We start from the raw sequence: 27663 nt of genomic DNA, 5'->3' as shown, positions 1-27663 counted from the left end.
TGCGCGTCCTCCGCGCCGCTGATCGGGCACGCCCCCTTTCCCCTCTGCCAATGCCTCTCCTGGCAATCCGGAGAATCTCGTTCGTGGCACCCCCTGGCGACAAGAGGTGGCAGTGCAGCGCACATTGCTGCAGGAGCATTTTAATTCTTATTATGTGCATTGGACACGGCGGTTGGTTCCAGTCTCTGTACCGTTGTACGCGATGCCATACTTACGTTGCTGCAGTCTCCTGGTGCAATGCCCGTGCTCCAAACACATGCGTGCTTGTTTTTATACTTTAAAATGTACGTTATTCTATGTCACATCAAACTTCCCTAATCCCTATGAGGAAAGGGTACAGCAGCTGGAATTGCCCAGCCTGGAAAAAAGAAAGGCAAAGGGAGAAGTGAGAGAGGTGTGCAAAATATTGCATGGTGTGGAGAAAGTGGGTAGGGAGACATCTTTGTCCGTCTCATAACACAAGGGGGTCATCCTGTGAAGCTGATTCTTGGGAGATGAAGGACAGGACAGATGAAGGATATCGTCAGACAGTGCATATGGAACTCACTTCCACAAGACGCAGTGATGACTGCCAATCTGGATGGCTTTAAAAGGGGGCTGGACAAATTCACACGGGAGAAGGCAATCAATGGCTGCTATCCAGCATCAGAGGCTGTATGCCTATGCACTCCAGTTGCTGGGGAACATGGGCTGGACTCAGGTCCTGCTTGTGGGTCTCCCATTCACAGCAGGTTGGATCCTGTGTGTACAGAATGCTGGACTAGATGGACCCTTGGTCAGATCCAACATGGCTCCCCTTATGTTCTTAACTGTAGTTACTCCCAAGTAAATGTGTCACCAGGGCAGCAGAAGCAGACGTTCATTCTACTAACACCATTCATCACAATAGTGCTATGACTGAAGCACGTTAAAAATGTGAAACTGCAAATGTCCTGCATATTCCCTTTTTTCTTTTCTTTTTTAAAAAATCAGGATTGGCAAAGGATTTGGGAGTTTTGTTTTGCTCTTAAGATGCCAGGAATATGATAACAGTTGCAAAACATGGGATGGCAAGCAGGGGGAGAAGAAAATAAACATTACACATCACCGTCTTCTAAAGGGAGGGAGACCCCTGTAACATTAAACCCAGTGTCTTAATTTAACCAGGCCATATACCCATCTACTTGAGTCTATTCTAACTCACAAGAAGTCTTCCCTCATCTAGTGTGTGTGAGAGAGAAATCCTGGATTGTATGTTTAAAACCTCTTGGCTGTAGCTAGATTAGGGTGACCATAGGAAAGGAGGACAGGGCTTCTGTATGTTTAACAGCTGTATTGAAAGAGGAATTTCAGCAGGTGTCATTTGCATGCATGCAGAAGCTGGTGAAATTCCCTCTTCATCCCAACAGTTAAAGCTGCAGGAGCCCTGGTCTCTTAACCAGATACAAAAGGGGGAGGGCTCCTGCAGCTTTAACTGCTGGGATGAAGAGAGAATTTCACTAGGTGCCACATGCATACCAATGACACCTGATGAAATTCCCTTTGGAATACAACTGTTAAAGATACAGGAGCCCTGTCCTCATAGAATCATAGAATAGCAGAGTTGGAAGGGTCCTACAAGGCCATTGAGTCCAACCCCCTGCTCAATGCAGGAATCCACCCTAAAGCATCTCTCCTTTCCATATGGTTACCCTATGCTAGATGATGACTTGTAAAACATGTGAGTAGCAACTACCTGTTTGATAGCTCTGCTCTGACTAATAAAAAGCGAGATAAGGATGGTGCCATGAAATGGTCACATTTTAGTAGATCTAGGTTGGCCTTCTGGGTGATATGCAGAACATTGGCAAAGATTTCTAGCTTCCAATGATTAAATAATAGCAGCAATAAAATTACTCAATTCACTCCTAATTTATACGGCTCGTATAAAGAAACCTTCGGGTAACCAAAAGTGGATTTTTGTGTGGAAGGATTGCCAATTCCGTTCAGTTTTGGTACTCAAAAAAAATTCCCTGGGCTTAGAATTCTTTAATTCTAAGAGTATCTCTTTTGCACCGAACATGAGAAATCTTAGGAATTATGGAAGTGGAAAAACAAAAGCTCTACTGAAATCCATGCAACTTCTTTAGGTATTAAACAATGCACACCTGTCCACTCAGAAGTAAGCCCTGTTGAGTTCAGTGGGTCTTTCTCCCAGTATAGGATTGTAGCCAAAAGGTATTTACAATTTTATGTCCCATTGAAATACATGAGACTCAAGCCTGCAGTAAGAGGCTAACCCAAGTGATTTCAATGGGGCTTAAATATGCATCATAACTGATCCGGTCATAACCAACGCAGGTATGGGCTGGAGTGAAAGAGAGCAGACAAACAAAGAACCCAAAAAAGAAGACAGACAAAGAACCCAAACTGTATGTGCGATGGGGAGTGAGAGTGAAAAAAGAGGAAAAAATACAGGCAGGAAAAGTGAAAGAGGAATAAAAAGGATTGTATTCTCACATGTAAGAAACGTAAGAAAAGGATTGTATTCTTACACTTGTATTTGTGATGAGGACTAGAAACTTAAGAAATCTGGAAAGGTCAGGATCTGTGGCTGTTTAGACTGCCAAAGATCCAACAGGTGTAAGTCAATCATACCGCCAGGCCATGCGCGGTATGGGGGCACTGTGCTACAGTGGTTCCGGTCCTACCTCTCAGGTAGATTCCAGATGGTGATGCTTGGGGATAGTTGCTCCTCAAAAAAGGAGCTGTTGTATGGCGTACCACAAGGTGCCATCCTATCCCCAATGCTGTTTAACATCTACATCAGTGGTTCCCAAACTTTTTCAGGTAACCGCCCCCTTGGTTCCACAAACTCATGCCCAGTGCCCCCTACCCTACACTATAAAAATAATTATTCAGAATAGCCGTTTTCAACGACCCACTAAGGAAGATAATAACAATAAAATTCAAAACAGTAACAATTAATTGAATATTTAATCAAAATCTGAAGCACCTGCCACAAGCTTGCCAAGGGAGGGAGGGAAAAGAGAGCGAACGCCTCTGTTTTGCAGCCGGCGTGGCGGGGCACACCAAGCAGGGTATGTCTCTTCATTAACGTTTTGATGCTTTTGAAACATTTCAATTCACCATTAAAAGGACTCTTCTTAAACGGTATTAATACATGTGTGGATTCTTCCCCTATATGGCTTGGGACCAAACTACCTTCTCCCATAAAAATGTCCCTGGGTTTTAAGATCTTCTGGAGAGGCGCTTCTCAGAAAAGACCACCTCGAACGCCCCCCTGCCGCCTCCTTGCCTCTTAACACCCACCTATGCAATCCCACTGCCCCCCACTTTGGGAACCACTGATCTACATGAAACCGCTGGGAGAGATCATCCGGAGGCATGGGGCAGGGTGCTATCAGTATGCTGGTGACACCCAAATATATTTCTCTATGCCTTCAGTAATGGCATCAGCTAAGGATAGTGTGTCTCCTCTGAACGAATGCTTGGAGGCGGTAATGGGCTGGATGAAGAAAAACAAGCTGAAGCTGAATCCAGACAAAACAGAGGTGCTTGCTGTCAAGGGCTCTGACCTAGTCTGGAGGTGTGTCAACCAGTTCTGGATGGGGCTACACTCCCCCTGAAAGACTGTGTTTGCAGTTTGGGGGTGCTCCTGGATCCATCGCTCCAAATGACAGCCCAGATAGACGCGACAGCCCAGAGTGCCTACTATCAGCTTCGGCTGATACGCCAGCTGCGCCCCTTCTTAGAGTCCGAAGACCTAAAGACAATCGTGTACGTGCTGGTAACCTCAAGGCTTGACTTCTGCAATGCGCTCTACCTAGGGCTACCATTGTACCTGGTTCGGAAACTTCAACTAGTTCAAAATATGGCAGCCAGGTTGGTCACCGGTACACCTAGGGATGACCACATTACACCAACATTAAAATCACTTCACTGGCTGCCAATTAGTTTCCGGGCAAAGTACAAAGTGTTGGTCATTACCTTTAAAGCCCTAAATGGTTTGGGTCCAGGTTACCTGCGGGATCGCCTTCTCCCATACAGTCCGCCCCGCACACTCAGGTCCTCTGGGATGAACTTACTTCAGTCAGCTAAAACTAGGCTGACATCAGTTTCCCAGAGGACCTTTTCTTCTTTCGCCCCCCTGGATTATGGAACGGCCTTTTCGGAGGAGATTCGTAAAATTAACTCTGTGTGATTTTAAGGCAGCTTTAAAGACTAGCCTTTTCCGGCAGGCCTATCCAGATCAATGTAAAATCAAGAATTTTTAAGATGTATTGATTCCTGTTCTAATGTTGTTCCCCGCCTCGATCCCAAGGGAGAGGCGGGTAAGAAATAAATAGATGATGATGATGATGATGATCAAGAAGAAGGGGGTTTACATCCATCCCCTATGTTTGCTTACTCGGAAGTAAGGCGCAATGAGTTCAATGGGATTTACCCCAGGGAAAGGTGAGTAGAATTGCAGCCATTATTATTATTATTATTATTATTATTATTATTATTATTATTATTATTATTATTATTATTATTATTATTATTATCTGTTTTGCACTTCCACAACGGCGCTTAAAGAATGAGAGGAGGGGGTGATGGGGAGATGGACTATTTCTTTGCTGCAGGGCGCGCCCCCTCCCTCGCCGGCAAGAGCCGCGGCGGAAGGACACCAGCTTTTCAACAACCGCAGTGAGAGCGCACAACCCCTCTACGTCACAATGCCGCCCAAGCAAGAATAAGCCCAAGCGGAGGCATCCGCGTCTCCCCAGCAACCACTGACGCCCTTTTGTCATAAAGAGAGGCGGGCGGGCGCGCGCGCGCCTGCCTGCAATACGTGCCGGGACTTTAAATTATAAAAAAAAAAAAAAAAGGAGAGGAAAAAAAATCCCTCACAGAGGGTTTGAGTGGGAGAGAGCGCGCGCGAGCGCTGATTGGCTAGGGCGCACGGAGGCCGACCAATAAGGGCGCCGGGGCGATAGTGGGCGAGGCGTGGATTGGTGGGGGCGCGCGTAACCCGGCGAGGGGGAGGAGGGGCCCCGAGAAGGCGACGCTGACAGTTGGGCAGGATGTCGGCGAGGAGGCGCATCGGGGACCCTGAGGTGAGGGGGCGCTCGGCCCCTGGAAGGGCGGGCGGGGGACCCCGCGGCTTTTGGGAGGGAGGGGGGACCCTTCAGTCGCCTGTGCTTCCCTGAGAAGGGGGCAGCAGCCCCCTCAGCCAAAATGGGGGCGTGGCTTCCGCCCCTTGACAACGGGGGGGGGTCCCCTCCATTATTGGGGGGCCTCCACACCCTCTCCAGAATTCCCCCCCAATCGCTCCCCATTTGGTGGCTTCCCTCAAAACAGCCTTATCCCCCCCCCTCCCGCTTTCTCCCCTCTCTTTTTAGGGTTTCCCTTTACATCCCAAGCAGCAGGGGGTTGGACTCGATGGCCTTTTAGGCTCCTTCCAACTCTGCGATTCTATGATTCTATATATTATTTCATTTCATTTCTATACTGCCCAATAGCGGTTCACAAAAATTAAAACCATGAAGAGCATAATAAAACATCCAGCAATCTACAAAACCCAAATACCCCTCCCCCACTATATATATATTCCCCTCCCCCACTAATATCACACACTTACCCTGGATTTGGGGAGGTTTCCTAAAAATGTTGCTGTGCCCCCCGCCCCGTCCCCAGTTTTCCTTATTCCCTGGGTTCCCTGTTAAAACCTGGGGGAGGGGCTCTTTCTCTTTGGCATAGGCTGTTTTTAGGGCTCCCAATTAATCCTGGGCTTGGGACAATAGTGAACACACACATATTTATTTATTTATTAAATTTATATACCGCCCCATAGCCGGAGCTCTCTGAGCGGTTTACACAAACGCCAGATAGGTTCTTTCATTTATTAATCTTGGTCTTGGCAGGTTCTTCCTCTCCCACTTCATTCATTTGGGGTTCCCAAAGTGGGATTGGACATGTTCCTGGAGGAAAGGGAAGGTGTCTGTCAGTTACCTAGGGAAGTTGTGGGCTCTCCCACACTAGAGGCCTTCAAGAGGCAGCTGGACAACCATCTGTCAGGGATGCTTTAGGGTGGATTCCTGCATTGAGCAGGGAGGTGAGGTGAACTCCATGGCCTCAGAGGACCCTTCCAACTCTGCTATTCTATGATTCTATAACAGACATGCATCATTATGGCTCTGTGGAACATCCTTGGTCAGTGGCAGTATACCTCCCTGTAACAGCAGCCAGGGGTTAAAGAGGAGAAAGGGGCTGTTCCTGGCATGACCTGCTGCTTGTGGGCTTCCCAGAGGCATCTGGTTGGCCAACACAGGAAGCAGGATGCTAGACTTGATCAACCTCTTCTCTGATTTGGCAGGGCTGCTGTGACGATCTTTCTTACTCTGTCCTAATTCATACATAACAACAGTCCTGAGTTGAATCATGGGTTGTCGTTACGTGCGACACCTGCACTATGCTTTAACAATGGGTGTTAACCATGAACAACCCAGAGTTCACAACCCAACAACAAACCGTGTTTCTCTTACCGGGTTGTTTGTGGTTAACAGTCCAGAGTTAAACCAGGCAGGTGCAACCCTGTGTTGTTTTCAACGCCTCCTGAAAACGTCTTTATTTCAGGAAGCTTTCCTTGGTTCAACAGCTGCAGTTTAATTGGCACCCTGTTCTTTTAAAAAGAATATTTTAATACTGTACTTTATTCTTTTTATTTTTGTATCATTTTCTCTCTGGCTGTTCGCCATTCTGGAATCAGTTTAGCTGTGGAGTGGTGTGCAAGTATTGTAAATAAATAGTTGAAACATAGTGCAGGGATCGCGCACAACAACTTTCAATTCGTAGGAACACAAGATGCTGCCTTGCACTGAGCCAGACCCTTGGTCCATCTAGGCCAGTATCTTCAACACAGACTGGCAGCAGCGGCGGCTTCCCAGGGTATCAGGCAGGAGTTTTTCCAACCCTACCTGGAGATGCCAGGAATCGAACTTGGGACCTCCTGCATGCAAAGCAGATGCTGTACCACTGAGCCACGCCCCCTCCCCTGGGATGTTGTTGCATGAAGACCAGGTCTCTGGCTCCCAAGAATCTATGCTGCTGCCACCTTTCTTCAGCCTTTTAAGGAAGATGTGTTTCAAACTAGGGCTCTGGTTCTTCCATTTCATCCCAACAAGGATACTTCCCACTTCCGTTGAAGTTCCTGCTGGTTCCAAATAATAAAAAGGCTTGACTTTCCCTCTGTTACCACTGAGATCATACACACATCTATTGATGCCTGTTGAATGTGAGAGCCAGTGGAATCCTGTGGGTCGAGAGTTTAGGTGGGATGTGGGAGTCCCAGTTGTAGATTTGGGGAAGGATTTTCTCTGTCCTTTGCCCTAGCTGGAGGCATCGTGCCTGGGGCTAAGCAGGGATGGGAGCTGGAGGGTAGGTGATCTCACCTCGCAGTATGGGGTTGAATTTCATGGCCTTTGCTTCTCTTCTAACTGTGTGATCCTGTGCTCTGTCTTTTCTCATTCCCTTTCATGGTGTGGAGCCCACACACTCCTTTTAATGGTCATTAAATTTGTTCTATGAATGACATCTTCTAGAAATCAATGTTGGATTTCATTAAAAGTTTAAACAGAGGCTAGATAGTTACCTATCAGGGATACATCATGGCAGCAGATTTCCTACATTGGCAGGAAGATGGTTGAGATTAGACTTCCAAATCTACTATTCTATTTTGTTGGAGCTGTCTAATTGCTATAGCTTAGTGGTACTCAGGATAGAGATGAAAGGATTGGTGGTAGAGATTTCCAAAAATATTGCTGTATCCAAGCATCAGTAATAATGGGTTTTCTGGAATTTGAATGGGATTTCCCCCCCAGAAATTCCCAGTGCAAATTTGCTTGATTTGCATAGGGAAATGTCTGTTTATATCAGGCAGGGATGAGCTACTTGTGGCTCTCCAGATGTTTTGGCCTACAACTCCCATCATCCCTCACCATTAACTATGGTGGCTTGAGCTTATGGGAGCCATTATCTAATCTGAATAGCACCTAGCTGGTAGCAGCAATCTTGCAGCACCCTTATTTAAAGAAAAGGAGCCCACTATGACCTAGTTGGCATGTAATCCATGGTTGTTTCACCTATGAATTGGTAGGGATGCACCAGAGCCAGCATGCTGCCCCTCCCCCCTTGCTCACCAGTTCCACGTTGCGTCCGCCTTGAAAACAACCCAGGAACGCCCCATTCCCGGGTCGTTTAATGCGACATCCAAACCCGGAGCTCTGGGCTGGAAGGACAAACAACCCAGAGTTTTAACCCAACAACAAACCAAGGGTTCAAACTCTGGGTTGCGTGTCTCTCAACAACTCAGAATGCCGGGTTCAGACATCACATCAAAGTGGATGCAAAGCAGAAGTGGCTAGCATGTGGGAGGCACCATGCTCCTTCCCACACAGGCCCAACAACCCATGGTCAATGTAGTCAAAGTAGATTCAGCAGCTGCCAGCCAGACAACATGGTGGCTCAGGCCTGTTGTTTCTGGCTGGAGGCCTATTAATATAATTTCTCCCTGTCAAAATATTATTGCTGGAAGAAGCTGGGCTGTGAGAACGTCTCATTCTGTGTATGCTTGGGTTCTTCTGGGAGTCTTGGGGTGTCAGTGGCATTAACAGAGCACCATCGATAGCACTCCATGGCACAGGTATGCTGTGAATTGGGTGTGGAGGTTACAGTAACAGTAATAAACTTGTCGTTGTCTTCTCCCAGCCCCACGTCTGAGAGAAAAAATAGGCAATGTTAGTATTTATTTATTTATTAATTAATTACATTTCTATACCGCCCAATAGCCGGAGCTCTCTAGGCGGTTCACAAAAATTAAAAACATTCAAAGTATAAAACAACAGTATAGAACCATACTATAAAATACAATATAAAAGCTCAACCAGATAAAAACAGCAGCAATGCAAAATTACGAATTTAAAACACCAAGTTAAAATTTATTTATAGACTGTTAAAATGCTGGGAGAATAAAAAGGTCTTCACCTGGCGTCTAAAAACGTATAATGTAGGTGCCAAGCGAACCTCCTTAGGGAGCTCATTCTACAGCCGGGGTAGTAGGTCCTCATAGCAAGGGCCCCTATGGTTAAGCTGCGGCCTGGGAGATATATTGGTGGAGGCTGGAAGAAGAAAGAAATTGTGTGTGTGTGTGTTGTAATAAAAAGTTATGCTTTGTCTCTTGGTTCTATGAAGATCTTAGTTTATTGACTCTAATCTTTAGGAGTTATGCCACTCCTTGTTTGCTGTTTCTATACTATTTTATTCAACAATTGTACCCATGCCTCATCTGGAGTGTTGGTTCTCTGCTCCATACTAGGGTTATTTGCTGTGTAGACTGAAGGGCTTTCTCTCTCTTTCTCTCTCTCTCTCAAACAGTTTTTGACCAAAAGGATCCCACAGAATCCTAAATACCAGCATGTAAAAACTCGCCTTGACACAGGTAAGTGGATATTGTCTCTCCGACGAGAAGGGAATGTTTGGGTCTAAGCAAAGTGCTTGAGACTGTAGTTTCTCGCTTGCTACCTCCAGTGAGTGGGTTTTCTCTGTACAAGAGGATGTGACCTTATTAAGGATTTGTGTGGACTATGATGTCTGATCATGAGGTGATAATGTGCATTAGTGACCTAACAGGTTGGCATATGGGTGGCTAATGTTAAAATATTGTATAGAGGAGGCTTGTAAATATAGCCACTTTCTGGTCATCTGTGAGGAGAAAGAATAATATAATGCTGGCAATAACAGCGTAACTATTAATTGGATATGGGGTTTGCGCACAGCTGGACTTGTTGAAGGGGAAAGCCCCGTGCAAACTTTGCTGGGTTCTTCTAGTGTTGACTTGTGTTGGGCTATATCAACAGATGAAGCTGCCTGGTACTGAGTCAGACCAGTGGTCTTTCTTGCTCAGTATTGTCTCCTCTGATTTGGCAGCAGCTTTCCAGAGATTTAGACAAATAATGGCCTTTCCCAATTCTGCTCGCTGATATCCTTTGGGACCAACTCCATGCAAAATATTTGCTCTCCCAGTGAGCCCTACCCATAAATTATTGAGCATCCAGCTTTTTTTAAAAAAAAAATGCTCCCCAAATTTTTCTGATCCCAGATCTGCAACTTATGGGCCTTATTTGTAACCAGGAAACAATCTCTGAGTGGCGTATTTCCATTTTAAACCATGATTGGCTGATTCATCTCCTTGTAAAGGAACATGTGATGGCAAATAGTTGCACTTGAATAGAAAGACAAATTGGAAGTGGCTGCTTCACGTGCTCCAACATTTAGTGTAATGTGTCACAATTGCCAATAAACCAGTTCTGTCTTTCATCACTTACAATCACCAAAACAGAATACGTTGAAGGGAAATTATGTATATCCAAAAATATAACAAAATTTTAATATAAATACTAATATTTCGCACAAAATTAAAGCAATTGATTAGCACTCAAAACGTCCGTCAATATATCACATATGTAGGCAGTACATAGTCACAAAACTGGTTTCCAAATCTGAAACTGGACACGTGCACAATCCCAATATCCCAAGTGCGCTTTGGTCCTCTTCTGTGGGAGAAAATATAAACAGTCATGACAGCCCTAAAACTTGATTGATCTTTGAATTTCTACACGGAACCAGTAATTTTATATACACAAAATCTGAAATCAACATCATGCAACTGGTAACTGCATACAAGACATGGGGAAAAGAACATTCATTCCTACATTCCAAAATGATTAATTCCTTCTTTCCGAAGGAGCCGTTTACCACAGAAACTAACTCTTAGAGAAGGCTTAGATGTAACGTGTTAATTTTGTGTGAAATATTATTAATAATAATTAAATGATGGTCTAATTTTTCTTCAACCTGTTGTGTTTCAGCATAATGATAAAACTGCTTAAGCACCTACTTGCTTGTCAGTGTACAAATCCAGGCATGCTCTGGTAACCTCCAAATTAGATTACTACAATGCCCTCTACGGGGGGCAGCCTTTGAAGAGGGTTCAGAAGCTGCAGCTTGTGTAAAATGCTGTGGCCAGATTGATATAAAGCCTTACACAGCTTGGGGCCACAATACCTGACGAAACACCTCCCCCGACATGAACCTACCCGTACATTGCACTCAACATCTAAGGTTCTCCTCCGAGGGAAGCTCGGAGGATGGCAAGAAGGGAGGGGGCCTTTTCAGTGGTGGCCCCCCCAATTATGGAATGATCTCCCCGATGAGGCTCGCCTGGCGCCAACATTGTTATCTTTTCAGCGCCACCTTTCTCTTCTCCCAGGCATTTAACAGCATTTAACAACATATGCTAAGTTCGTTTGTTTTTTAACGGACCCCAGAACTGTTGTTGTTTAAAATGGATACTGTTTTATACTGTTTTTTATATTTTTAGTGGTTTAAAATTTTGTATACTTTTTAATGTTCACTGTATTTAACTTTTGTAAACTGCCCAGAGAGCTTCGGCTATGGGGTGGTATATAAATGTAATAAATAAATATATCACATAGGCAATCTGGCTTGCTTTCACATGTAATTGTCACTAGACTTCTCACTCACAACCATGAGGAGACCATCTTTCCTAAAGGCAGGAAGTACGGTGAGCAGAGATCTTCCAATGCATACTCAAGTTCACTTAATGTGGGCTAGTTATCTCGTAACTCATGTGAGCAACCCTTTTTAGGGATGCTGAAACTTGATTTTTACCTATCCTTTCCATGCATGTTCTTTTGAAATGAAAAACTGTAGGGTGCTAGATTAGAACCAGGGAGTCATGGATTCAAATCCTTCCTCAGCCTTGATGTTCTGTGAATGCCCTTGAGCCAGCATCATCTGCTGACATAATCAAACACACATAGGCCTGGTTCGGACGATCAGACAAAGCATGGTTTATTAACCATGGGCTGTTAGTGTGTAGTGTGTGCTTGCTTGCCAGCTTCCACTTTGCTGTAAACAACTCCGGAACAGCCCCTTTGCCTCAGTTGTTCTTCATGATATGCAAGCTGAGAACTCTGGGTTGTTGAGGAAAAAACCCATGTTTTGTTCTTGGGGGTAAAACTCTGGGTTGCTTTCCCCTCAACAACCAAGAGTTCCAGGTTCGCACCTCATGGAAGTAGGCAGGTGGTCAGGAATCCGCTAGTTCACGCCCATGTCGAACCGGGTCAGTGTTGTGAGGATAAAATGGGACAGGGTAAAACGTGTCTGTCACCTTGAGCTCCTTGGAGAAAAAAGAGAAAAATTAAATACCGTATTTCTTCGATTCTAAGTCACCATCGATCGTAAGACGCACACTAATTTCAGTACTACCAACAGAAAAAAAGCTTTGATTCTAAGAAATAATAAACGCACCTGCGATTCTAAGACGCACCCCATTTTTAGAGATGTTTATGTGGGGGGAAAGTGCATCTTAGAATCGAAGAAATACGTTAAATCAAATACATATTTCAAACCTCTAGGAACTAGCATTGACTCTTTTGGATATATATTATTTTACAGCCTTGCTAATCCACTTTAGTAATTATTAGTACAAGATTGTCTTTATATAAACAGGTGGAGTAAGATGAAGTCTTGGCTATGGTTAAGATTTCAGCCTCTTCCCCTCATTCATATTGTTGAGGAATTAATTAATTGTACATGTACAGAAGGATGTATTACTAGCTGTGTGTTCTCTCACAGGTAGCAGTATGACCAAATACACTGAAAAACTGGAAGAGATCAAGAGAAGTGAGTAATGTAGGATACAATGATAACTTGTGTATCTGTAATCTACTCCCTCGGGACCACAGACCAGGCCGCTGCTGATGGTGAACCTGTTGTGAGGGGCCCCGAACTTTGAGGGCCTGTCACGTGACCAGGGGTTGCAGCACACCCCAAAAAAGGAAGAGGATCTGAATAGAAATCACATAGGCTGGCAGCTTTTCATTCGCTGGCACAAGTTGTCCTGGGGCATTCACAAGAAGGGAACTGCCTTTCTTCTTTTTTATTTTGATTTCTCACAGGCCAAATTGAGTACAGCTCCATAAAGGCGCAATCATGCTTTTGAAGTAATCTACACACCACGGTGTCCCTTTATAATTATCAGGCCGCATTATCCTCTGCAACAATGAGGACTAGAAACTTTCCAAAATTAACGCTAAGGTTCTGTGTTTAATTCTGGTGTATGTGCATGTAAATGGGCTTGATGACAGGGTCCTTTTAAATTTTGTGCAGATCAGATGGCAAATAGGATTACATACTTGGAATACAAAAGAGTTTTGAGAGTAGTTTCTCTCTTTTTTTAAAAGTGTTTTTGTTATCCCTCCCTCTGCTCTTTTTAAAAATTGTGTTTGCTTTGGTCAACTAGAAATAAAGTTACTTTCTTTCCCAACCTCCTTTTGTGAACAGATTGCTTTTGAGTGCTGAAATCTTAGCAGAAGTGTCATCTTGTTCCGTCCTTTTTGGTCCGAGCTCTCTGTTGTGCAACACTAGCATGTCTTTTGTCCTGAACTCTTCTTCTGTTTAAATTTCACTTCAAGAAGCTTAGATCTGGAAGCGCTCTCAGTGGGCCTGTGGTGAATAGCACCTTGTGTGGTTCGGGTCATTTGCAAACTGTCTTGATTTCTCACGGATAGATGACACCGGTTGGACACAACCTTAAATGCCTAGTACAGTGTTGCTTCTGTCTCGAGCGTAATATGAGAGAAACCGCTACGAGGCTAACAAAATCAAAACTGAGGAGCCAGCAAACCCAGCCCTCATTTGCCTACCTAGCAGACAAGAGTGAGAAATGGACCGCCTAGATTTCTTCTCTTTATAAATCTGGCAAAGCTGCATGTTGAGGTGTTAAGGCACTCCTAAACAGACATCACTCGCATCTCGTTGAATCTTTGCTTCAAGATGTCTGAAAATGTAAATGGACGTTCCGCGTTAGCTCCAGGTATGTCATGCTGAAGATACAAGACAGAGTGGACTGTTCTCTTATCCTACCTACAATGTTTCTGTAGAGCATCTAACCTTGCTTCCAGACAAGGCATGTGGAGGCAATGCCCTCAGGTGGCATCATAGACCTGGGTAGAGGCTAGCAAACGGTTAGTTATTTATGGTGCCTCTAGCACTGGAAACATCTCGAAGAGGACCTGACATGGAAATGAATGAACACATCTCTGTTCAGGGAGGGGATGTCTAGTTTAAGCTGGTGGTGGTTTTAAGCCAGGGTTAGTCTTGTTTAGTGACGCTTGTTTTCTTGCTCATGTTGTCTGGAGCTGTACGCTTTGCATTCCTCGTGCTTCTGCGTGCCAGGCTCCTGATAGCTCAGTGCAGTCTGGATGGCATAGACTGACCAGGGGCTGATGGGTGGAAGGCAATTTCTTTGGGTGGGGCGTTGTCTTCCAACGCTGTGAAGGTAGGGTAGAGTGTTGTTCTTGGAGGCCAGGTGCTTCTTGAGTTGGGTGGATCTGGGAGACCTGGCTTCCATTCCCTGCTCAAGCACCATCTCGAGTGAGTGAGTTGGTTTCTCTGACACTTTGATCCTCATCTGTAAAATGGGAATAGGAAGCAGAGGGCAGAACACATCAGGAATTACTCCTGTGCAGGCTATTCCGAAATAAACGGGCTTAAATGGGAAGGCCTTCCATTAAAGTTGCTTGTATGGCGAAGCACAAATAAAGCCTAATCCCATAAGGCTGCATGCAATTGGCTAGCCGAGGGCAGGATTTACAAGAAGCTGCTACAGCCCTAGTGGCCGTGTGAACTGTTCTTTAGTCTAGGGCCCTCTTGAATATTCTGGCAAACGAGCTGATTGAAGGAGACTGTGACCATAGTGAGAATTGGATGGGTACCACTGCCATCCCTTCTCGCTTAGGCTGCCTGAAAACCAACAGATTGGCAGCAACATTCATTCTCCTGAAAGCCAAGGTTTGAGGCTGTAAACATTAACAATCCTGGCGACAGCCAAGTCTCCAGTTGGAATGAATGTATCTAGCTTAGATTTTAAGATTGATTCATAAGCACTCATAAAGCTTTAGGATTCCATTCAAAGCGCCTTGCGGGGAGGACAGGACATCAATGTAATATGTGGAATGGACCCTCTTCTGAAATTCCAGGTTTCTATGGATCAAATTCTGTAGTGGTACTCCAAGAGGTATTTGTTTTTATATCCTTATTGGCCCCTCTTTGCTGTTTTCCAGATTACAGATACAAGAAAGACGAGCTCTTCAAGAGACTGAAAGTGACTACTTTCGCCCAGCTGGTATGTAAGGCTTGTCCCTCCCACTGGTTTCTGGAAATCTCTCTTCTGCCTCATCTGTGCAGATTCTTGTTGGCTACGCTCCGGAGTTGCGCTAGGCATGGCTATTGTACTTCAAAGCCTCCGAGCTGCACTCTGCACAGAGAAAGGGACTCGCCCGGTGCTTGGAGCTGACTGTATCCCCACACCACTCATCACCCCAATCAGGGCGGTGCGTGAAGGAGGTGCCCAGCTCAGCCGGCACAGGAAGTGTACAACTCACCGCCCCCAAGCCCTGGAAGAGTCCTTTTCTCCGTGCCTCTCCCTTCACTGAGAGAGGGGAAATGGTGGGGCACGGGCATATGATGTCAGGGAGAGGCTTCAGGGGTGGACACTGCACTAATATCGTCCAGCGCGCCAGATTGGTTTCGGGAGGCAATCTGGTCCCTGTATGAAAAAAAGTTCCTGACTCTTTTCTAAAATTTCTCACTAATGAGCAAAGAGTACATTGATGGTGCTATATAAATAAATAATAATAATAATAATAAGAGCATATAAGATGCTATGTAACACACACACACACACACACACGCACACACCCAGAGCGAGAGCGAGAGCTCTTGAATAGCAGACAGTAGGATCTGGGGATTTGCCATTCTGAAAATAAGACTTCCTTCACTTAACATACTGGATGACCAGCAGGACTTGGGTTTGCTAGGGCCCATCAGGTCTCAGCCCTGATATCAAAAATGAGTTTGGGAGTTGTATCCTAGAACTCTTCCCGATCCTCCCAGAGTGCAGGACACGGAATAACGGGCTCAAGTTAAAGGAAGCCAGATTCCGGCTGGACATCAGGAAAAACTTCCTGACTGTTAGAGAAGTACGACAATGGAACCAGTTACCTAGGGAGGTTGTGGGCTCTCCCACACTAGAGGCCTTCAAGAGGCAGCTGGACAGCCGTCTGTCAGGGATGCTTTAGGGTGGATTCCTGCATTGAGCAGGGGGTTGGACTCGATGGCCTTGTAGGCCCCTTCCAACTCTGCTATTCTATGATTCTATATGTAAAGCGGTAATAAAGATGTCTCAGAATACTTGCAAAGTGCTTTAGACTCCACGGAGGAACCCCCACCCTATTCCCCCCCTCCCCCCGCCTCCAAATTAGTAAACGTAAAAATTCTCACTGGCAGTCTTCCCTGGATTGATGCTGCTTACTGAGTCCCAGCCAATTAAGTGCTCTTGATGATGAGTTGCTTCTAACAGTGTCCTTCCCTCCACACAAAGGTGATCCAGGTTGCTTCTCTGTCTGATGAAAACTCAGAAGTGCCACCTGAGGAAATTCAAAAACTCGATGGTAATGTCCTGAACTTTTAATTAAAATACGTTTTTAAAAGATTATTGGAATGGCACGGCTCTGCTGCTGGGGAAAGGGTGTGAGCATGAGGTGGTGCCTTAAATATTCAGGCCAGTCATCCATCCTGTCCAGAGGTGTCTTAACGCAGGTAGCCTTGTACTCCTTCTTTTCTTGTTTTAAAGAGCTCTGTAAGTGGTTATGTGATAAAGTGATACCAACTTTTGAAATACTAACTGCACTCCCCAGACTGCACACCAGAATTGGCAATGGCGGTTGCTTGTGTCTTCTCATCAGTAACATCATATTCACTGTCCGATATCTGCCCACTGCACAAAAATTCTTGCCATACTTCTGGGTTTGGATTTTGGCAGGTACTGCTTAAAGGAAAGTCCTGAAAACCTGGTTTCCTGTGAGCAAAGCGTAGCATGGAAAATAAATGTTTGTTATTATCTCTCTCTCTCTCTCTTTCAGAGGGTGATGCTTCTCCCGCAGATAACAATGTTGACATTGCGGCAGAGACCAATGGCAGAGGCAGCCCTGTGGAGAAACCAGCCAGTCCCATCCTGTTCATAAACAACACCGGAGCCGGGGAATCATATCGCTCCACCTTACAGAGGTATCAAATGGCACATTTCTATGCTCAATGCCTGCCTTTCCTTCCTTCCCTCCACCTGCAGTGATTCCCTCAACTCCCTGCAAAGGTGGGATTACAAGAAGATATCAAGACCCGCTTCTCATGTAGCGGTAGCAGTTCCTGGGGAAGAGTGCTGTGCACAAGCCATTTCCAATTTCCATTAACCACCCAGGAACAGGATTGTTTCATGACGTGTGAACCCAGAAACTATGAGTTGTATTGCTTTCCATTTTGAAATCCTATGGGCTGACTGTATTGTCATTTTCCTTCTTCTTTTCTGGCTCGTTGGATCAGCTTCCACCTGATGATGGTTACCACAGAAACACATCAGCTTGAATGAGCAGGTCTAGCGGTATACTTGAGGCCCTTTATGAGGAGATAATGGCTGTTCTTCTTCCCCTCCAGCGTGATCAGCGGTGTAGGCGAACTGGACCTGGGGAAAGATGCCCTGAAGAAAACAGAGATGTATGCAAAAGACGGACCTTATCCTGAATGCCCCTTCCTGCTGCTGGACGTACGAGAGCGGGATGCTTATGAGCAGTGCCACATAGTGGGAGGTGAGGTGGACTTGAGCGGTGGACCCCGTTGACTTGATTCCAAGTGTCACGGTGCACGGAACTTGGTTATATACAAAAAAGTATTTGCAACGTTGCAAAGTGGGTCACAAGTACTCTTCTCCTGGGTGTTGTTGAGCTCCGTGCAGAAAACTGGAATGGTTGAAGCATTTCCCTCAACCCCAGAGACGGTTGCGGAGATACCCAGCGTGCCTTGAAGCAAGGCCAACCTGCAGTATCCCAGCTTCCATCAGCCACAACCACTCGATTCAGCCCAGCTCCTGAAAGACAGGAGCTCTAAGAGTTGGGGTTAATTTCAAATCGGGGTGGGTGGGTGGGGGGACAGAAAGACTACCAGGTACCTCCCTAGCTGTCATTGAATGAGTTCAACCTGTTTTCATCTTACCTTCCCTTGGTCCAAGTGTGTAGTGTGAAAGAATAGTTTGGTACCCAGGGGAAAGATCGTTGGTTTGTCAAATGTATAAACTCAAAACTCCGGGTTCCAAATTAAGTTGTAATCAGGTTAGAGATGGAGATGTAAGGCAGGAGGTGTTGAGCCTCTGGCCTGCAGAAGCTCTGCATCCAGATCTTCATCGTCCTTGGCTCTTGGAGAGGAAGCAAGGAGAGAAATACCTGCTGTTATCTCCACTCACAGATCAAGAAAACAGTGAGGATTCCCCAGCTGATGCACACCGGGTGGAGGAACTATCCTCCATCAGTGTGTAAGTTGGGAAGGCTTTGTTCTGCTTGGGCTTTCCCAAAAGCTACTGTGCAATTATTCTGTCTCCCCCCTCCTTAATTGGGTTTCTGTGGTAAGAAAAAAGACAGAAGAAATAGTAGGAAAATACAGGAGGGTCTTGAGTAGAAGATGAAGATATCTCTTTAACACCCCACCCCAACCATAACATTCTGTTATTCAGAACAGTGGCATAATAAAAGCCTCTTCTGCATTGCCAAAGTCTTTTGCCTACCTCCGCACCTGTAAGAGCTGTCCCAAAATGCATGCTGATGATTCAAATACCAGTTTCTTTGGGTAGCCTTAGAAATTTCAAACAGCCTTAATCAGTCCTTCGCTTGTTCTTGGGAGCTGTGCTTTTCATTCTCTAGCAAGGCTGCCTTTCCCTCCCTGGTGTAAAGCGTGGGTTCAGGGTTCCAAGGGGGGAATTGGGACCACTATTCAGCAAAGTGTGATGTCCTGTAGATTATGTCTTCCTACACATGTTATTAAAAACTTCCCAGAAAAGTGTCATGTCGTCTGCAAAAGCCAGGCCTTTACTCTCTTTTCCCTCCCTCCCTCACAATCCTAGAAGTTTCAAGTTTCCCATTTAAAGGGGCAACACAAAGCATGGCTCCTTTTACATTCTCAGCTCCCATTTGCATTGCCCCTTTAAATGGGAAGCTTGAAATTTCTAGGATTGCGAGGGAGGGAGGGAAAACAGAGCAAAGGCCTGGCTTTTGCAGATGACATGACACTTTTCTGGCACGTTTTTAATAACATGTGTAGGAAATTCTGAATATTTTTTTAAAAAACTAATTTTATTCAAGTTTTAAATTAAAATCTATCAACATTTTCTATTGCTGTTAAATTTGTAAAACTCTACTATAAAAATAATCCAAATAAATCTATATGTACTAATATAGGGAGGGGAAAAAGATTTTCAATATTATATGCATATTATTTGGAATGCACCTTTTGACTATCTTGGGAAGGGGGGGAATTATATTCTGAACAATGGTGAAAGGGGGGGAATGGAGCAAAAAAGGGTGAGAACCACTGGTATAAAGCATGAATACTTCCTTTCTAAGCTCGCTTTTCTCTTACTTTCACAGCTTACTCCTACCCTATTGCCACCCTATCCAGAACCATGAATCCTTATACAAACAGCATTTTGGAATATGTATCCTTCTTCGAATTCAAAAGCACGAAGCGGCTTTGTTTTCTGCCAGGATTTCTACAACCCAAATGCAAAGCTTGATTGGGTATGTTGATCCAGGGGGGAAGTGATACTTGCAGTCCTCTATAACGTTTGTTTTGGGGAAAGCTCAGCTGGCAGGCTTTGCAACATGCTCAGGTCTGGTGATCATATTTAGCTGCTTTCTCCCCAGCCTGGGTTTCAGATCTGTGTTTACCTTGCAGATGTGGGTCTGGGACCGCATGGGGGTAAAAGCAGATTATTTTGGTGGGGGGGATGGTTCAGGGAGACCGTGATTATCAGGGGTAAGGTTAATCACTCCCCCTCTCTCCTGAAGGTACTTTGCAAAGGAGGGGGAGGTTACTGGGGCTCCATGACATAGAATGATAGAATAGTAGAGTTGGAAGGGGCCTACAAGGCCATCAAGTCCAACCCCCTGCTCAGTGCAGGAATCCACCCTAAAGCATCCCTGACAGATGTTTGTCCAGCTGCCTCTTGAAGGCCTCTAGTGTGGGAGAGCCCACAACCTCTGGTTCCATTGTCGTACTGCTCTAACAGTTAGGAAGTTTTTCCTGATGTCCAGCTGGAATCTGGCTTCCTGTAACTTGAGCCCGTTATTCTGAGTCCTGCACTCTGGGATGATCGAGAAGTTGCAGCATGATATGCAGTTTATACTTAAGCAAGTGCCTTCATTATGAAGTTTTAGCTGCATCCATATCCTCCTGCCGTAAACATTCCCTGTCCCCTCGCCTCTTCAATGCCTCCTCCCTAGCATTTGCCCCCTCGCCTGTTTGGAGCAAGAATGTCATAATCCATTCCTGTTGCTTTGCCCCACCCCAGTTTCCCCCACAATCTTATATTCCATGCCCAGTAATGATCTCTCCACCTCCAGGAGACAAATCAGACATAAATGCTCTCTTCCCCTTTAAATTCTCCAGGGATGTTGCTTAAGTTCATTCATTTCTGAACAGAGCATATGGCTCGGGTCCAGGTTATCTGAAAGACCGAATTCTCCCTTATGAGCTTGCCTGTGCTTTGAGATCTTCTGGAGAAGCCCTTCTTTCAGTCCCACCATCTTCACAGGCGTGCCTGGTGGGAACATGGGAGAGGGCCTTCTCGGTGGCTGCTCCGGTGCTCTGGAACTCTCTTCCCGGGGAAACTAGGCTGGCTCCCTCCTCAATGGGCTTTCGGAAGCAGGCAAAAACTTCTTTGTTCCAGCAGGCCTTTGGAGAATAATCTGGTCCTCCATCTATGGTAAAATTGTTGTGTATTTTCTAGGCTTTAAAATGTATATGTTTTAAATTTTGTAAGGCCGCCTTGAGGCCCAGGATTGGGCAAAAGGCGGGATACAAATAACAACAACAACAATAACAATAATAATTTCTTTTTTTAATTGTTCTTGATGGCAACTGTGTGCCAGTCTTTGAGAGCAGTCCAGTGTTGCGCCCGCCCACCTCTGTTTCCCTCACTAGAAACAATTGGCACTTTGCATCCCAAGACATTTCTAAAAAAAGAAAGCACTTCTCATCATGGAGCGAGGTGGCAGCTACTGCTTCTTCAGCATCCCTTGGCACTGGGAGGGGGGTGGGGGTGGCGGCGCTCTCGTCTTGTTCTGCTCCCACTTCCTGGGGCTGTATGAGCCTTAACATCTCCGACCGCCAGAAAAACGCTCACGGGAAGATCATCATTCTCTACGACGACGACGAGAGAGTGGCCAGCCAAGCAGCCACCACGATGTGCGAGAGGGGCTTCGAGAACTTGTTCATGCTCTCTGGAGGTAGGAAAGGCCTGGAATTGTCCTGGAAATTCAGAACCATCCCACCACCACCATCACCTAGTGGTATGATCCGTAAAGAACTAGGCATAGGAGGAAAAGTTTCCTCGTTGATGTACTTGCACATGACTAAAGGATTAAATCCCAGAGAAGATCAGTCAAAACTACGTGTCAAATTCACTTCTGATTCTTTTGCTACCTTTTTGCCCATGATGCAAATCCTCTCTCCAAAGAGCTGTGCGTTGCATGGAAGTCCTGGACACAGCCCCTAGTTCTGCAGTGCTCCAGTGGACAACAGTTGTTTTCTTTCTCCTCTACGCCCCCACCCACCTGAAAAACAAATAGAGCTAAGAAAAAAGTAGTGTGATACTCTACCTCAGCTTCCAGTTCTGGAGACACTCTGCCATTGTCAGTAGCGGCGGCGTTCTAGCATGATGTCTCTACATTACAGGACTTTATGTCAGCTCTCCCCAATCTAGCATTCTCCAGATGTGATGTGTTGAACTGCAGTCCCCATCATCCCCAGCTCGCATGGTTTATAAGCTTGCCGTTTAGGAAGTTCAGGGTAACACTGGAATATGCCAGTGAGTACCGGTCCCTCTTGGTTGCCCCCAAGGCCAGTGCCAGGCTATTTTGTGCCCTAGGCAAGGTGAGCTGCTTTCACACCCCCGCGTACACCCTCACCCCAAGTAGGCGGAGACAGGCGGGGATGGAGGCCATGTTACCTTTCCCTCGCCTCGCGTGATATACCCGGTAGTGCAACACGAGGCGATGGGTGGGGCTGTCGACTGGGGCGGGCGCTCTGCTAGAGCGGCTCTGACTGGGAGGGAGGCGCCAGGCATTCGAGATGTCAGAACGTGCAGCTGTCTGCCTCCCCCTCCCACCCCAGTGTCCCGGCTTGGCTTCGGCTGGGCGCCGGCCAGGGACACTGGGGTGGGGGGTGGAAGGGCGGCTTCGGAACGGCACGCCCGGAAGCTGCCCTCATTCGGCTAGAGCGGCTCTGGGAGTGGGAGGGCGACTTCTGGGCACGGCGTTCAGTGCCCCCCTTACTTTGGCGCTCTAGGCGGCCGCCTGACTGGCCTCTATGGCAGCGCTGGCCCTGGCTGCCCCATAACTAGAGAGTTAACATTGCTGGGGAACGCTCCTGCCCCCATCCTGTGTCACGACCCGTCTCTCTTCTTCCTCGCCTCCCAGGTCTCAGGGTCATTGCTCAGAAGATCCCCGAAGGCCTGGTGACGGGCCCCTTCCCCGCGTGTTGCCTGTTGGCTGGCCAGCCTGGGAGTGCCCGGAGGAAAGCCGCCCCCAGGCAGCCTCCACCCCCACCCGCTGACAACAAGTGGAGATTTACCACAGAGGATCTACAGAAGATACAGTACTACCTAGAAGAGGAGCAGCTTCCTTCAGATTCTGCCAGTAAGAATCTTAGCACACTGCCCTCCACCAGCAAAAATCCCCCAGCCTGTCTGTCCTATTGAGCCATAGGTACAGTATTGCTCCTATCCCAGACCAGTGATGGGCAGCACGCTAGGAAATTGGCCACGGGCTTAAAAGCTAACAGGCTTCCCTTTGGGGCCTGGGCCACCCCTTCCCATTCTTCAGGGCCACCGCAATGGAAATTAAGCCTGCCTGAGGGGCAAATCACGTGTCCTTCAAATCTCCCCACCTTGTAAAAAAACTCTTTAAATGGTTCATGCCCCTAAGGAAAACGAAGAAGGAAAAACAGCCAGGTCTGGATATGTCCGAGCTGTGTTTCTGGTTTTTGGGGGCGGGGGGGATTTGCTGCCTTCCCTACCATGGGATGTCCTGGGTTGTTCAGCAGGACCTTGGCTTGCCTCACTCGTCCTTGTCTGATCCCTCTCCTGTAGGCCGTCTCAGCCGCGGTTCTTCAGCTCGAGACGCCAAGGCCACCGCTGTCAAGAGCAGCCAGAACCTGCCCACCGCCAGCTCAGCCGTGGCCCTCACCACCCGCTCCCTCAGCAGCAGCAGCCTGCAGAGCAAGCCATGGAGATAGCCCGGTGTCTTTTCCCAGTGAATAAAAGAGAGCCCCGTTCCTGGGGCTCTTTGATCACTACAGCCCGTCTTTCACTTTTAGGAAGGTGGTATGCAAAGGACAAGGAGGGGCACGGTTTGGGATGGAGCATGTGTGGGCCTGGCAATTTTTGGTACAGAAGGGAAGTTTCTGGCGGAAAAAGACATCCCAACTAAGACTCGTGTCGGCCTTTGTCATTCCCCCCACCCCAAGAAGGCAGAAGCACTGGCATTGTTTTAACTATACTGGCACCTGAGAACATGAAAACCAGGGGCTTAAAAAATATGGTTGGACTCTTAACCAATACAGAAAAGAAAATTAGCAAGGGGGTAGGTAGCAACAGTGGTAGAGAGTGAGATTAGTACAATGTTTGTGTTTTCATAACTGAAGAAGTTTGAAATGAGTAAGTTTGTGGTACAGTCAGGTAAAGAAGGGGCCAATTGAGTGTTTATTTGTGGCCTCCCGTCTGGAGTTCTGTTTTCAAATTGCACTTGTACAAAGCGGAGAAAGAACGCAACATTTCTCTCCCTGGACTTTCACAACCTTAAGTCATTACTGGCTGGCTGTTTCCTTACTGGGATCATCCCAGCCAATGCTGTGAATATGCAGACAGCACCAAGAAGAAAGTTTCATTCCATAAGGTTGAAGGAACCACATTATGGGCCCGAACGTGAAAGATCCTGAGTGTAAGGCGAGTTCTGTGGAACGGGAGGAGGACCAGAGCAGCCGGCTGAGCTGGTCTATCATCTGATTTAAATCTCTCGTCAATATTTCTGCGATTTTGAGAGCTGCCAGGAGTTGTGATGTGGGGAGGCTGTCTGTCTGACCCATTTTATAGTTTCACTCTGCATTGTTGAGTCTTCAGGATAACGGAATGGTGAATTCATCCCCCCCCCCAAAGGTAGTTTTGAGATTGTTGCCAGCTGAAAAAGGACAACTTTTCAGACATGAAGGTTTCCTGGCAAGGTTACTTGTCTTGTTGCTTTATTAGAAAGCGGGGTGGTTTTTTTCCCCATTGACTCCTTTTCTCTCCCTTCCCCCAATCCCCAGAAACAGGTCTTCTCCCCCCCCCCCCCCAGATAAGACCCTTGAAAATGGCACATCCCGTGGCGATTTTGAAGGGAGGTAGGCGCACATCCTGTGTGGACCACATGTTCGGTTTATTCTGTCTTTGTGCTGGTCTTCTGTCCTCAACATCATAGGTGGTCATAAATTAAAGACTGGTTTTGGGTCATTTGGCTATTGCTCTGGCTTCTGTGGCCTTTCTGTGAGCCGGACTGGACTCTGTGCAGGAAAGAGCATGAACAGTCTCCCGACATTTTTTTTTTTTTGAATGAATGAAAAGTAGCATCACAGACTGCAATCCAGGAGCAGAAGAAGGGTGGGGAGGTACTCTTTAGCTTTTCCCCTGCCTCTGTCTGTTTGGGTTTTTGCTCCAAATCCATCCCCAAATGCTACGCTACCTGTGGGAGAAAGGTAGGAGTGGGGGGGGAAGCAGTTTGGAGAGGGTGATTTAGAATAGGAAAAGAGGTTAAGTAGCCCCTCACCATCCACCATTCTTTCGCTGAAACTAGTAGCCTCCTGCCTCTGCTTTTCAGGCAATGGGGGCCGGGGGGGGGGGGGGTGAAGAGGGAGAAGGAAAAAAAGAAAGGGAAAGAAATTGGAAGGCTCTTCATGCATGTCCTGCATAGCATCTGGGGATTCTCCTCAAAGGTGCAAACCCGCATTTGTTTCTGTGCCGGCACATTGCTGTTCTCTTCTGCATATTTTTTTGGGAGGGGGCAAATGGAATTACCCCTGCTGAGACCTGCACACAGATACTGTCCAAGTAGTGTTGCTGTCAGTTCCTTCCACCTGTGGCTCACGTTGCAGGTAGCAGAGATTTTCCTGCGCTTCCCAAACACAGCTCTTTGGACAAGCTGGTTTCTTGTCCATGTCAAACAGAAACTGGAGCAATAATCTCTTGGCCTGTAATCTTTTGGCTTGAGTGCCAATGCCTGATGTCATGGACGTCTCCTCTCCAGAGGTTATTTATGGACAGCATATTGCTGTAACTCTGATCCTGCTTAGCATAATGGTCAGAGCTTACAGCTTGCTCTGGCTAAGCCCCTTCGTTCTCCTCTCTCTCCTGCTCCCGGTATAGGAGCTGCCTTCCCTCATTTCCAAAATGTGAACCCGTCGGGGATCTCTAGGGCTCTCAGTCAGCGGAGAGCTCCCCCACACCCTCCACTTGTTTTGAAGGGACAGTTCCAGGGCAGCGTTTTGCTGCTGGAATTACTCCTATAGAACAATCCACGTGGAACTGAAAATGTACATTCAGTTTCGAGGGAAGATCTGAGAGCAGGGCTCCCTCCGAACCGATCTTTACAGAAGAAAATCTGCACGGCTATCCATTCCAGTGCGCTGTCTTCCAGGCGCATTTCTATATGCGGGTCATTCCGCAAGTATTTTTCACAGAACATGATTTTCCATTAGATGTCCTGGGAGGCACAAGCTCTATCGCTACCTGTGTTGAGTATTTTATTTGTAAACCCCCCACCTCAGTTACGGTTGCTGATTCTATAAGAATATGTATAGAGTTGAGGAATGACGTTGCCTTTCAGGTTTGAGACTTTGGCCTCCGACAGTTTACCAAAACCTTTCAGGCTTCCACTTCCTCCATAAAGCACTGCCTTAAACACGTTCATCTGGTGCCCTCTAGGAGGTGGTAAAGACTTGCATGTTAAGGTAGAAGCTGCTGGTACCCAAGGAGGTGACAAATGGGGATGTTACCTGACCAGGTGATGGCTCTTTGGCCTGTACTATTTGCCAGCACAGTAGTGTTGGTTGTTTTTTGGATGTGAACATCGCTGAGCCCGTTCTGCTTGCAGCTGCTTTCAAGTGTGGATCTACATGGGGTTCATTCCAAAATCATTGCTGTAGAAAGTAACAGTACGTGGAAACCCAACCTTGAGAAGGATGGCTCCCAAACTCCAGAATCAAACCCTAATCGAGCAGGAGAGGGTTTTTTTTTCCTCCTTCAAGCTGCAACTGGAGGTCTGTCAAGTCTGCAAGATGGTTAGAACACCGCTAGAATTCCATTGGTGGCATTAGAATTCCCTTTGGTGTTCATAAGCTTCTAGAACAGCCTTCCTCAACCTGGGGCGCTGCAGATGCGTTGGACTGCATCTCCCAGAATGCCCCAGCCAGCTGGCTGGGGCATTCTGGGAGTTGTAGTCCAACACATCTGCAGCGCCCCAGGTTGAGGAAGGCTGTTCTAGAAGCAGCCCCGGGGCCCTCAGTTTTGCTCTGTACATAGGATGTAAAGTCTTAGGAGCCATGACTTTGAAAAGCCTTGCATGTCACTGACATTACAGTGGTCTGGAATTTGCAACTGACATTACAGTGGTCTGGAATTTGCAACTGACATTACAGTGGTCTGGAATTTGCAATCCTGCAAATTCCAGACCACTGCATTCTCCTTCAGCATCTACAATCCGGTAAGCTACACTTTGAGGGCGGGGGGTTCTCCTTTTTATACAGATTTGTAAAGATATCTATTTTTATATGAACCTACATTGCAGGATTTTAAAATCTGAGAAGCAAAGGTTTACCCATGACGACTAAGAAGATCAGTGCTCTTCAGCTTCATGACTGTTTTCATTCTGCCTTTGCTTGAACGCCTTTGCCCAGGATCTCTTTCCCTGTATGGTCAGCAGAATTTTAAGGGAGGTTGGCTGCAAAAACATTTTACTCCGCAGCTGTAGGAAGGCATCTGCTTAAAGACTGATTTCGCAGTATCCTAAGCAGTTCTATTTGATTTTTGTTGTTTGGCTTCTTTGAATGTTCACTTTGAGCATTTTTTTTAAAAAAATTGATGGTCCAAGGGCAGCTGGTGTAAATTGCTGTGAGCCAAGAGTTGGGAACTGAAGGTTCTGCCCTAAATGAGGAGTCTTTCAGGTAAGCTTGGGGGCTTATATAGCCAAGTCATGGAGACACCCCTGTGTTTCCCCTCCCCCATCCTGCCCCCATATTCCTAATGCCCCCCCACCTTGTTTTATCTGACAGTGATTACTTCTCAGTTTGAAATGAGTTATATTTAAATGTCACATATTTATGATAAATGACAAGACTGATGGTTAGTTGGTTGACATTTGGTCTTGGTGTATGTGCTGCTTCCACCTAGTCTGCAGTGAACCTCCCTGTTTAATATTTATGTAA

At 46.4% G+C, this 27663-nt stretch overlaps 1 protein-coding gene across 1 annotated transcript; it reads left to right on the top strand.

The window, feature by feature from the left end:
• The first annotated feature begins 5009 nt into the window (after positions 1-5009).
• CEP41 (centrosomal protein 41) lies at positions 5010-24784 on the top strand. Its single transcript, XM_063133913.1, has 11 exons — positions 5010-5081; positions 9397-9460; positions 12682-12729; positions 15171-15232; positions 16490-16559; positions 17031-17175; positions 17599-17750; positions 19578-19645; positions 21323-21437; positions 22629-22847; positions 23300-24784. The coding sequence occupies exons 1-11, from the start codon at positions 5049-5051 to the stop codon at positions 23443-23445; spliced, it is 1122 nt and encodes a 373-aa protein (XP_062989983.1). The 5' UTR covers positions 5010-5048; the 3' UTR covers positions 23446-24784.
• Positions 24785-27663: the final 2879 nt, after the last annotated feature.

This window comes from Elgaria multicarinata, chromosome 9, assembly GCF_023053635.1.
Source record: "Elgaria multicarinata webbii isolate HBS135686 ecotype San Diego chromosome 9, rElgMul1.1.pri, whole genome shotgun sequence".
Taxonomy (NCBI): Eukaryota; Metazoa; Chordata; class Lepidosauria; order Squamata; family Anguidae; genus Elgaria; species Elgaria multicarinata.
The sequence above is the reverse complement of the archived record's forward strand: the minus strand, read 5'-3'. Positions and strand labels throughout refer to the sequence as shown.